The 13,351-nt window shown below is 37.2% G+C and overlaps 1 protein-coding gene across 1 annotated transcript in view; it reads right to left on the minus strand.

Annotated features, from left to right (window-relative positions):
* Positions 1-613: 613 nt before the first annotated feature.
* Positions 614-13,351, minus strand: part of MLANA (melan-A) — a 32,363-nt gene continuing 19,625 nt past the window's right edge. The window contains exons 3-5 of the mRNA XM_072597056.1: positions 13,189-13,285; positions 9,265-9,381; positions 614-3,283 (exon numbers count right to left, since the gene is read on the minus strand). Of these exons, the coding sequence (XP_072453157.1) occupies positions 3,215-3,283; positions 9,265-9,381; positions 13,189-13,285 (283 nt within the window). The 3' untranslated portion in view covers positions 614-3,214. The remainder of the gene's footprint in view (positions 3,284-9,264; positions 9,382-13,188; positions 13,286-13,351) is intronic.

The raw sequence follows: 13,351 nt of genomic DNA on the forward strand, positions 1-13,351 counted from the left end.
AGGTGGATCTTAATCTAGGTCCTCTTCATATGAATCATTTCATTTAGAGTTCCTGGATTCCAAGCCCACTTCTGTTTCTTACTACCTGTGTGACCTTGATTTTCCTCATTTGTGAGTAATGAGACCCATGGGAAAGATCCATGGAGGAAACCAGATCATTTTGAAAATAGAAATGGAAAGCTTCAAATATCAAACCTAGAGAAGCCAGGGAGCTGAACAGAACTCCTAATACTGGAGATTATTGATTAGAGAACATAATTTTACATCTCTCCTTATTGAGGGTTTTAATCTTCAATAATGAATTCCCTAGGTTTTGTTGTTTCATCTTTGACATTTCTCCTTTGCTTCCACCTGGGTACCTATGTCGAGGTTTGGGTTGCTGGGGACCCCAAAATACCTACACACTGGGTTCTGCTTGAATGAATTCAATACAAGCCTTCTTCCAGTCTTGGAAGAACTTGAGATTAGCTGTTCTTCCTGGTCAGGGAACCAAAATGTTGAGGTTTAGGGTGCTGAGGACCCCAAAATACCAACACACCAGGTTCTGCTCGAATGAATTCAGCACAGGCCTTTTTAAAGTCAAAGAAAAATAAAGTTTATTAAATATTCACCATACTGGATTGACTCTTAAAGAGCCTAAGCATTTTGTGATGCTTGTATTGACAAGCAGGCCAGATAGAATCTCATCTAGACAGGGTCTGAGCTGGATTCAATCTGAGCTACCACAGTAACTATTGAAGACAACCTATTACGTCTTAGTAGACTTTCATTTTGTCTCAGTGGAAGAAGTAACCATATGAATGAAAACATAACCTTGAGGTACTGAAATGCATCTATGTGTGTATGTATATATGTATATGTATGCATGCATCCATATGTAGATAAAATAAACTACTAATGCTTACGGCTGCCCTAAAACTTTGGGGACACTCTTTGTGTGTATACACATACATACAAACATACATGTATGTGAGTATATGTGTGTGTGTGTGTGTATATCTCATTATCAAAAAATGGAATAGTTCCCATTCTCAAAGAACTTACTACAGATATGCAGGAAAGAAGGGATCAGAAAAGAGTGTGGCTAGTCTGAAAAGTTGTCTTTGAAAAAAGTGAACAATTAATGACCATGACAAGTCTTTCCCAAACCCTTTCCAATTTTTCCCTGTCACTTATTAGTCAGAGTTTTGGAGTAGACAAAGGTAATAGTTTAATCTTTCATCAGGGTCTGGGAAAATAGATCTTGCTTCAAGTTGTAAGATTTTTGAAGAAGTTGTGTTATTAAATGATGTGTGCATTGTATTATGTAGGATCAAAGGATTTAGAAGCAAAAATTTCTTTAGGGATAATAATAGATAACATATAACCATTAAAAGTTTGCAAATCACTTTATTCATTTGAACTTTGCAATAACTCTGTGGTGTGTGTGTGTATGTGTGTGTATGAACATCCTCATTTTACAGAGGTGGTCTCAGAGCTGGTGGCAGCAAAGATGACCTAAACTTGAGCAAAAAGCTGTCTCCCTCATAAAGTGGCCCAAACAGTAGCTGGTGCATTACATCTACAGCAACAGAATTCAGACTAGTAGGATTACCCCTCCTACTAGCAGTACAATAATGGCTTTTAGATTGTTTATGTCAACTATATTACATCCCAGTTCTTTTTTAATAATACATTTTTCATAAAGGTCAGAAGACCCCTAGAGCTCTGAGATGAAGAGGAATATGATAGTGAAGAGTTCAAGGACATCCTTCATCAAGCCAGTTGCTCTGACATTCTGATGGAGGGAAAAGCATTAATGTAAAAGGACATTCATTTAGTTCAGACTATAGACAGAAGAAAATTGTAGTTAATCAGCTCCAACATCAGTTTAAGGAGCAAAATAAAGATAAACCTAAATCATATTACTGTTCTTAAACCGAGGAATGAATGTAACCATACCAGGGCAATATGAAAGATACAAAATCCGAAAAAAGGTTTAAAAGACTGTTTCATTTGAATCTAGGTGGAAGACAAATAAAGAAAAACCATTGTTCTAAATTATATTTTTTTCCCATATCAGAAAGAGAAACCAGGTTGTTTTCAACATAGTTGAAGCTGAATCACAGAGTGTGTGCATGAGTTACATGTTCTTATTAATTGTAATAAAGTCACAAGAGATCTACTGAGGCTGAGAACAATTGTGACTTGCCCAAGGTACAAATTGTCAGAGATGGAAAACTGTTCTCAGTCTTGTTGACACAGTAACTTATAAAGTTGACCTCTCTTGTGGCAAATGATTATGTGTGTCTTGTGTTTTAAGTGTTATTTAAGTAGAAATCTTGTGATAGCACAGAATCAACAAGAATATGAATGATTTTACCTTTCTGTGCCTCAGGTTTCTCATCTACAAAATTGATAGGCTTGGACTAGGTGACCTTTAAGCAGGATGTGCAAGTAAATATTTAAAAACCTGATCTGGGGAGTGATGGTGGAGGGGGAATCCTGTACACAAGACACAATTAATAATCAGCTCTTATGAGCCAGTTAGAACTGGATGCAGCATACCCCTACATCTAATTGTCCCTTCTAGTTCTAAACCTATAATGCTATGATTAATAGTATAGATTAGGTACAGAATGTTGGTTCTAGAAAGTACGGAGAAGGACCTTACACTTTAATCTTCCTGTTTAGGTCAATGTAATGGTCACTTAATTTTGGGAAAGAAGGGATGCAGCAATTAACAGGGAGCAAATAGGATGAATTTGCTGGCTTTCTCATACTCATAAATACATCTTTTGTGATATTTGTATGATGAAAGTTTATGACTAATAATTTTGTGCAGACTTCATGCTGATGAGGAGTTAAACTTCTATATTCTCAACTACATTGTAGTGTTAGCATTTTTAGCCAAAATGGAACTGAACAGAAAGAATCAAAGGCCAAAAGACATTTGTTGTATACACCCTCAGGCAATACTAATGTTATGGATAGTCATATCAAGTTGGAGCAGAAATCAGCCAGAAATCAATGGTTTATTGATATGTAAAATATTACTCATTGTAACGTTGCATTTAATTTTGCCATTTAGTTAGTACCAGTAGCTATGCTACAAATATGTGACAATTAGTTTTATTCCTGCAGTATACTACTATGGTACATTAGCCTTTCATATGAATTGAAGCAAAAGCATAAAGAGGGATCCTTCCAGGCCTCTGACATTTCTTGCAGAGCGTTAAGGAGAATAGGGTGGCAGGGATCGTTCTGCAGAGAACTTCTCATAAGCTGGGGGAGCATCAGGTACCTGTGGGAATGAAAATAAGAATGTATTTATCAGACCTACATATTTCCATGCAATGAAATAAATTCATCCATTTAGGTCATGTTCACATTTTTCTTGGTTTCTAAGGAATGCAGTACTGAACTGGAGGAGACCTGGGTTCTAGTCCTGCATCTTCCACTAATAATCTATGTCACGGTAAACAAGTTAATTAACCTCAATTCATGAAAAGTGGTCCAATAGATAGGGTACTGGATCTCAAGTCAGAAAGATCTGAGTTCAAATCCAGTTTCAAGTACTTACTTAGCTGTGTGACCCTGGACAAGTCATTTAACTTCTGTCTGCCTCAGTTTCCTCAATGATAAAATGAGGATAAAAATAGTACCTGCATCCCATAGTTGTTGTGGTGATAAAATGAACTAATGTTTGTACTTTAAAGTGCTTAAGTATGTATCTTGTGTATGTATATTGATATGTGTCTGTGCATGCTATATATACACTATAGTACACATACCATTGTATATACTATATGTGTTTGTGTGTGTATATATATATATGCACATACATTATATATATACATATATATATATATATGTATGCTAGTTAGTAGTCAGTAAAGAGGCAGAGTTGGGAGATAGAATGTCACGTATGAGCAACAATAAAAAGTCCACTATCACTGAACTGTGGCATGCATGGAGCAGAGCAAAGTATAAGACTGAAAAGGCAGGAAGAGACCAGGATACGGAAGGCTTTAAAAGCCAAAGAAGATTCCCTATTTGATCCTGGAGGTAATAGGGAGCCATTGGAATTTACTGGGGGAGAGAGAGAGAGAGAGACATGGTCAGACTTGGACTTTAGGAAGATCACTTTTTAGAAATTTTTTTATTTAGTATTTTACTTTCCCCAGTTTCATGTAAAAACAATTTTTAACAACTGTTTTTAAAACTTTGAGTTCCAAATTCTCTCCCTTCCTCCCTCCCTATCCCACCCACCATTGAGAAGGCAAGCATTTTGATGTAGGTTATATATGTATAATCATGCAAAACGTTTCCATAGTAATCATGTTGTGAAAGAAAACATAGTCCCAAAACAAACAAAAAGCCCTTCAAGAACAATAAAGAAAGTGACAAATGAAATATGCTTCAATCTCTATTCAGACACCATCAGTTCTTTCCCTGGGGATGGATAGTATTTTTCATCGTAAGTCTTGGTGTCATTATAATCCTGAGAATAGCTAAGTCGTTTACAGCTGATCATCTTACAATATTGTTCTTACTTTGTGCACAGTACATTTCACTTTGCATCAGTTTCCTCAAGTCTTTCCAAGCTTTTCCAAGAGCATCCTACTCATCTTTTCCCAGAACACAGTAGTATTCCATCTCAATCATATCCCACAACTTGTTCAACCACTGCCCAGTTGATAGTCAACCCCTCAATTTCCATTTCTTTGCCATGAGAAAAGAGCTGCTATAAGTATTTTTGTACATATAAGTCCTTTTCCTTTTTTGTTTCTTAAGGAAGATCACTTTGGCCACTGAATGTAACATGAACTATAACAGAGAAATTCTTGAAGTAAGGAGACCAGGCAGTAGGATATTGCAATAATCATGGCATGGCATGATGAGGGACTATATCAGAGTGGCGACTGTGTGAGTAAAGAGAAAGGGACATGTACAAGAGATATTGTGAAGGTAGAATTCACAAGACTTTTTATATTTTAGATATGTGGAGTAAACACGTGAGGAGTTGAGAGTTTCACTGAAGGTGTGAGTGTGGGCTACTGGTAGAATGGTGGTACTCTTGACAATAATAGAGAACTTTGGAAAGGGAAAAGTTGGAAAGGAGAAAAATAGTAAGTTCAGTTTTGGACATGTTGAATTTGAGATGTCTACGGGGAATCCATTTCAAGATGTCTAATAGTGTTGATATGAGGTTGGAGGTCAGGAGAAAGCTTAGGACTGGATAATTTGATCTGAGACTCATCTGCTTTGTTGTTGTTCAGTCATTTCAGTCTCATCTGACTCTGTGATTCCATTTGGGGAGTGGGAAAGATACTGGAGTGGTTTGCCATTTCCTTCTTCAGCTCATTTTACAGATGAGGAAACTGAGGCAAACAGGGTTAAGTGACTTTCCCAAGATCACATAGCTTGTAAGTATCTGAGGCCAGATTTGAATTCAGGAAGATGAGTCTTCCTGACTCCAGGACTGGCAGGAGGAGAACTGAGAAAACAAGTGTCATAAAAACCTAAAGAGGAGAGAACATCCATGAGAAGAGGGTGAATGACAGTATCAAAGATTGCAGAAAGTTCAAGAAGGATTAGGATTGAGAAAAGGCCATTAGCTTTGTCAATTAAGTTTATAGCAGCTCTTTTTATGGTGGCAAAAAATTGGGAGTGGAGGGGAGTCCCCTGTTTGGGAAATGGTCCAACAAGTTGTGGTATATTATTGTGATGGAATACTATTGTGCTATAAGAAATTGAGTGGGATAGTTTCAGAAAAACCTGGCAAGACTTATATAAACTTGTGCAAAGTGAAGTGAGCAGAACCAGGAGAACACTGTACACAGAAACAGCAATATTGTAGAATGATTAACTGTGGAAGACTTAGCTACTCTGATCAAGACAATGATCCAAGACAATTCCAAAGAACCCATGATGAAAAATGCTCTCCTCTTCCAGTGAGAGTACTGATGAATTCTGAGCACAAATTTCAATACTTTTTTAAAACTTTATTTTTCTTGTGTGTTTTTGTGATTATTTTCTTATGCAACATGGCTAATGTAGAAATATATTTTGTATGAAAAAAAAGATTTGTCAATTAAAAGATCATTAGTAACTTTGGAGAGAGCAATTTCAGATGTATGTTATGGTCGGAAGTCAGACTACAAATGTCTTAGAAGTGAGAGGGGAAGAAATAGAGGCACTGATTTCTCAAGGAAAGTTCCTTTGGTCAAGAAAGGGAGAAGAGATATAGGGTATGTACGTGTAGTCATGCAAAACGTATTTCCATATTAGTCATGTTGTGAAAGAAAACACAGACCCATCCCCCAAAGCAAACAAAAAAACAAAGTGAAAAAGTATGTTTTGATCTATATTCATATTCTATCAGTTCTTTCTCTGCAGGTTGATAGCATTTTTCATCATGAGTCCTTCAGAATTGTCTTAGATCATTATATTGCTGAATATATCTAAGCCATTCACACTAAATCCTCATACAATGTAGCTGTGACTGTGTACAATGTCCTCCTGTTTTTGTTCACCTAACTTTGCATCAGTTCATGTAAGTCTTCCCAGGTTTTCATGTACTTGCTTTTAAAAAATGTTAATAAGTGTATTTCAATGTAATTGATTTCCTTTATAATCCTACATATTTTATTTCATGTGTTTAAAATCATAATTCCTCTGGGACAAAATATAAAAAGCCCTCTATTTGGCATGTAAAGTTCATCATAATCTCATCCCTTCATATCTTTCTAGCCTTCTTACACCCTCTCTCCTCCATGAATCCTATAATCCAGCTACACAAGTCTTGTTTCTATTTCTTCAAACACAACACTCCATCTCCTTTCTCAGTATCTTTGTGGTGACTGACCCCTAAGTCTGAAATGGTCAGTCCCCTTATACACGCCCTCTCCACTTAGTTTCTCTGGCTTCCTTCAAGACTCAGTTCACATCCCACCTTCTATAGGAATCCTTTCCTGGACTTCCAGCTATCAGCGCCTTCATCTTTCAGGTTATTTTCATCTACTCTGTTTCTTGAATGTACCTAGATATTTTCCATGTTGTCTTCTCCTCTAGTGTATATACTTGTACCTTACATCTACTTCTGTTACCTTGCATGTACCTAATTATTTGCATGTTATCTTCCTCATTAGAACATGTTTATATTCTAGCTAGGTGGCATAGTGGACAGAGCACTAGCTCTGGAATCAGGAGGACTTGAGTTCAAATCCAGCCTTACATACTTAGTAGCTGTGTGACCCTAAGCACCTTTTTACCTCAGTTCCTCATCTGCCAAATGACATGAAGAAGGAAATGGCACATCACTCCAGCATCTTTGCCAAGAAAACCCCCAAAAGGGGTCACAAAGAGTCAAACACGACTGAAAACAACTAAACAACCACAGCAACATACTCCATGAGGATAGGGACTGTTTTTTGCCTCTTTTTGTATCCCCAGTGCCTAGCATAGTGCCTAACACATAATAAGCACTTAATAAGTACTTATTGACTGACTTACTTAGTGCCTTGCTAAGACTCAAATCTAGGTTCTCCATCTCCAGACCCAATTTTCTTTTCTCTATACCACTTTACTCTACCACACAACCCCTCCAAGAAATTGAATTTCAAAAGTACACATAAATTGCATATGTGGGAGAGGGATGTTTATGATGTTTTCCATAGAATTATTTATCACTTAGCTTACTTAAGATAAATTATCTTTATAATAGAACTATAGAATTGTAATAATGAATTCTTTTTCTCCTTTTAGTGACACTAACTCAAGTTTAATCTTTATCATGGCATGTGCATTAGTGACACACTTAATATTATTAACATTAGGTTCCATTCATGTCTGAAGGAAATTCATGGCAATTTAGTCATCACCAAGCCTTCAGACTGTGGCTTCTATGACAACTGTGTACCATAATACTGGTAAATAATACGTAATACATATAATACATATATAATACTGGTATATAATACATGGCCATAATACTCATTAAAGATAGCTATATCCTGAACAAGAGATGTAATACTTGATGAATTAACATATTCTTCATTGTATATTGACCCACCATGACTTTTGCACAGATGACTGTAGTGTTTGACAAAGTATTTTAAGATCTTTAATTTATCCCCATCTAAAATAAATTTCACAGTTAATAACAGAATTTTATCTGACTTAATGTAGCTTAAGTTGCATAAAATAAACATTCCACAATTTTTTAAATTATATACCAAACATATACTAAGTGCTGTAAATCAGCTGAATTTGAGCACCACTGATCAGTTTCTGATGTGTTCCTAGTCTCACTTGTGTCCCTAAGTTTATATTATCTTCCATTTTTACTGTATATATCTTATCTATACACAGTTGTTTACTTGTCTCCCTGTTCCCGACCCTACTAAAATGTAAGCACTCTGAGGACGTTGACTGCTTTTGTCCCTCTTTGTATCCATAGTGATTACCATGGTGTTGGTATTCATTAAACATCTAATAAATGCTTATTAACTGACTGACTTAATGAGAAATAGGGGAGAGAATGTTTATTTCAAGACCTTTATGATATTGCTTTACTTAATTAGCTTCAAGGACATCAGCTTTGACATATTTAACTTAGAAAAGAATATGGGAAAAATGTACATGTCAAAACATAACTGGAAAATACCATTCAAAATATGTAAAGAATTGCTACGATTCTTTAAAGATGGTGCTAAGATCACAGATGTATAAACATCCCACATAAACAAATACAAACAAATTGCATGGAAAAAATTCAGGCCTCTGTCACTGGACTCTAGAGTACATGGAGAGGAGTAAGGTGTAAGAAGTCTAGGAAAGCAGGAAGGAGCCAGGTTATAAAGAGCTTTAAATGTCGGAGTCCTTTCTATTTGATCCTGGAAGGGCCAGGAAAACACTGAAGCAACTTGAGAAAGAGAGCACCGTGATCAAACCAATGCTTTAGAAGAAGTATTCCTAATCCTTTTCTGTGTCATGGACCACTTCTCAGAATAATGCTTTAAAATGCATAAATAAAATACACGAGAAACCAATCATAATGGCATCCAGGTCCAATTATTTCCCTGGGTCTAAAGTATGGGACTTTGTCATAATTGACACTGGAAAATCGAAGTGAGCAGGACAGAACGGATAACTGTACTGAAAAGTTTTGCTTGGTTCGTTTCCTTGGTTCAGTGACACTGGCCTCACTTGTTGAGACTTGAACATAACTACACAGGAAGCAAACGAGCAAACAAACATTATTCCAAGAACATAACATACCACAGAGTTACAGTCGCTGTTCTTCTGAAAGGCCCTTTTGCTGATAGGGAGAGCACCCTCATCTCCATAGTAATTTCCCATCAGGGCTTTCCCAGTACCAGCACAAAGGTTTTTGTCCTGAAATGTAAATTCAGGGGGGTTAGTGGGAGAACCAAGAAGAAAAGGGAGAGCAATTTAAAAAAATGAAAAAGATGTGCCACCCACCCCCAGCCCCAGGCCATAGACCCAAAAGAGACCAAATGGCACAACAGACCAGACTCAGAAGAGAGGCTCTTTGACCATTTCTCTTCCCAAGTGACTTTGTAATTTAATCCCTTTGTGGTAAATTTCTTTGTGCCTAAAATGAATATGATATTTATAGGCTACTACCTGGTTTGATATGAATTACATTGAAAGCTTTGAATAAATGGTAGACCATGATTATAAAAAATCCCTCAGTGGATTTCTGCTTTTGTCCATATAGGTATTCCCTCCAATGGTACTGGTCACATCTCATTATGTTCTTTCTCACCTTGGAGAGCTCTTGTCCATCTCCTTCAAGAAACCCTCTATGAGGTCCAAGCAACACACTTGCTTTGTGGTTGTTTACTCATTTGAGTCATGTCTGACTCTCCATGACCCCATTTGAGGGTTTCTTGGTAAAGATAATTGAGTGATTTGCCATTTCCTTCTCCAGCTCATTTTACAGATAACGTGTGCGTTTTTCCTTCGTTGCCAAAAAAGACCATGCCATCAGAGAAATAATGACATGACTTGCACTTGACTTTGTTTTGAGTGAGGGAGGGCTGTGCAGGTCACCAGCCTCACTTCTTCTCCAGAGCCATCGGAATCCAATGACCAGATATTCATCAGGATGACTGGAGATGACCCAGGATGAGGCAATTGGGGTTAAGTGACTTGCCCACTCACAGCTAGTGAGTGTCAAGTGTCTGAGGTGAGATCTGAACTCAGGTCCTCCTAACTCCTGCACTGGTGCTCTATCCACTGCACTACCTAGCTGCCCCTTTTACAGATGAGGAAACTAAGGCAATAGGATTAAATGACTTGCCCAGGGTCACACAGCTAGTAGGTATCTGAGGCCACATTTGAACTCAGGTCTTCCTGACTCTAGGCCTGATACCCTTTCCACCACACCATCTAGCTGCCCCGCATACTTGAACCTTCCTCTAGTTCTTAACATTAGACAGATACCAATATTGCATGGACTCCATCCATAATCCCTTTTCTTTAATGTTCACACATCTCTTTGATGTCTTTGACAGCATTTTTGTGCATAATTCATTGTTGATAATATACTTCAGCTGATTTATGCCCCTCATGTATTTCTTCATTGTCCTTTGCATGACTTTTTTAATTTTTCAGACATAGCTCTATAGAATCATCGGAAGAACAATGTTATTTAAAAGACATGTCTTTGTTTCCAAGAGAAACTTGAGAACATTGAAAGTAGGGCCAGTTTTCTCAAATTTGATCCAACTTGTTTTCCTTCTCTAAATCAGTTCTGTTCCTAATTTACTATTCACTTTTGTTATCTGTCCTCAGTGTATGTACTGGTAGAATAGCTGTGCTATTTGTCATCCACCTATGTACATGTCATTCTTTGAACATTGGAGAATCTCTGTCCACTTGATTTTGGAAATCGTTACAATAAGCTGTTAAGAAAATGTAAATCTCATTTCAAAGGCTCAATAATATTCTGGGGATTGTTGCATTCATTGGAAGCATCTGGAGGACTTCAACATCTATAAGGATTCCATCTTCCATTCAGACTATGGGCTCAGTATCCCCCCATGACAAAGGCTTGGTTAATATACATCTGTCTATTTTATGTTTTGTTTGATACCAGTCACCAGATATCACTGAACAAAGTTACCTCTGTTGTGTTGTATCAGAGAAACTTAGATAATCTTAACATATGCATGGCAGACATCTTATTAGAAGAAGGCTTTAAAGTTACATTTTGCTCAACCAAGTGAAATAAATGTTTTTTAAATAGTCAATAAACAATAAAAACAAATGGAATCTTATATTCTCTACACAATTTGTGGTAGAAGAGACATGGAATACTCTAGAAAATTATCTGCCACAGCCTGCCTATCTCTGTCATATTTTCATCCAAGATGTTTTTTGTATGTACAGAGATTATTATCATAAAGATTTTGGAGAGATAAAATTTGTGAGCTCTCCTTCCATTTAGCTGCAACTTTGTTATACCTTCTGATTTCATTTATTATAATGAACATGTCCATATGGCTATCATTCACCCCCAGACCTACATAGTTTCATGGGTTGGTCATGACCAAAGAATTCATCATCCTATGGCCAGCACACTGGGGATGAACCTCTGTACTCAGCTAGGTTGGTTCCCAAACAGCAGGCAGCCTGTTACTGGTATCATACTTTTTAGCATGATGTAGAATTTGCAAGAGCTCATGCCCTTCTGGCACAAGTTCAAACACCCAGGATCATCACCTTCATGTCCCAATAAGATGCTGGAGCACGACTTCAGAGGGCACATGACATTGTGAAGACAGTAGCACCCTGTCAACAGTAAAGCACCATGTGAGAGATGTGAGTTGTTTTTCTTGGCTGACATGGTCTTTCAAGGAATTTTATATTTGCCATAGACACAAGAGATACCTTTAATTTTGGCATAGACATTGGAGATACCGTTTTTTGAGGAAAGCCTTTTTTGCTCTACCAAAGAGAACACTATTTTATAGAGGATATATAATAATCACAATGAGATGTCACATTCACTTTATTTTTCAGTCACTTGTGGATACTATGGAATACCATTTGTGAATGTCTGCCTGTTCCCTAATAACACTCTCATTGAGAATGTTTTAAATGTATATGTAGATTCTCATAAAATTTTTCCGTATATAATAAAGTAATACTTAGAGCTATGACTGGCACATAGTAAGTACTTAATAAATGCTTGTTCATCAAGTGACAGGATAAGAAGTTGTTAATGTCCTATTGGTTGCTACATTTTGTTTTGTTTTTATTAAGGTGAGAGGTTAAGGTGCAGGGGCCCTTAGGTGGCACAGTATATAGACTGCCAGACCTGGAGTCAGGAAGACTCATCTTCCTGAGTTCAAATCTAGCCTCGGACATTTACTAGCTGTGTGACCTTGGGCAAGTCTCTTAACTTTGTTTGCCTCCATTTCTTCATTTGTAAAATGAACTGGAAAAGGAAATGGCAAACCATTCCAGTATCTTTGCCAAGAAAGCCCCAAATGGGGTCATGAAAGCATAACTACCTTCTCTGCCTGATTGGTTCCTATTTCCTGGTTTCCCTGGTTTCCTGCAAGACTGAGCCCAATTCCCACCTTTTGCAAGAAGCCATCCCACTCTGAAAGAGCCTACAAGGACTCCACCCCAAGTCCCTAGACTGGAAAAGATAGAGCAACCTTCATCAATTGCAAATTTTCTCTATCTCCCTAGTCTTTCTCTCACAAAGCCTCTGCAGCCTCATTGCAATCTTTCTGTCCAATGATTTTTTTCCCAATAGATTCTTCAGCAATTCAGAGGAAATGGTAAAGAAAAAGGAATAAATGCTTGGCATGAAATGAGATTATTAATGTTAGAGAAATACACTGTCCCTCCCCCACAACATACATACAAATCAATTCCAAAATTTTTGAAATTTCTGCTTTGTTTGAAGACCCAGAAAGCATTTTATCACATCATGTAAAAATAAGAAAATCTTGACTTAATTTTCTTTTGTTATTTTTTACGCCCTGTGTACACACTTATCATTAGCTGTTTAACAGCTGCGACTTGGGATGTGGGACAAGATAATAGAAAAAAAAATTTTAATTTGTTTTCCAATCCTTCAGAAAATCCTTCTATTAGGGTACCAGGTGAAAATTTCCTTACTTAGCCAGCGTATTAAAAGGAAATGTGAACAGTACCAACCTTCAGGGTTTTGTAGCCGCTGCGTCTCTTGCAATACCAGCAACTAAGGAGAAGCAAGATCCCCAGGATCACAGCCATAATGCCAATTCCAGCAGCCCTGTTCCAGAAGACAGATAAATCCATCTTATCCCACGTGAACATCAGTCTTAGTTATTACAAAGAA

The sequence above is a fragment of the Notamacropus eugenii genome, chromosome 1, assembly GCF_028372415.1.
Source record: "Notamacropus eugenii isolate mMacEug1 chromosome 1, mMacEug1.pri_v2, whole genome shotgun sequence".
NCBI classification, from domain to species: Eukaryota; Metazoa; Chordata; class Mammalia; order Diprotodontia; family Macropodidae; genus Notamacropus; species Notamacropus eugenii.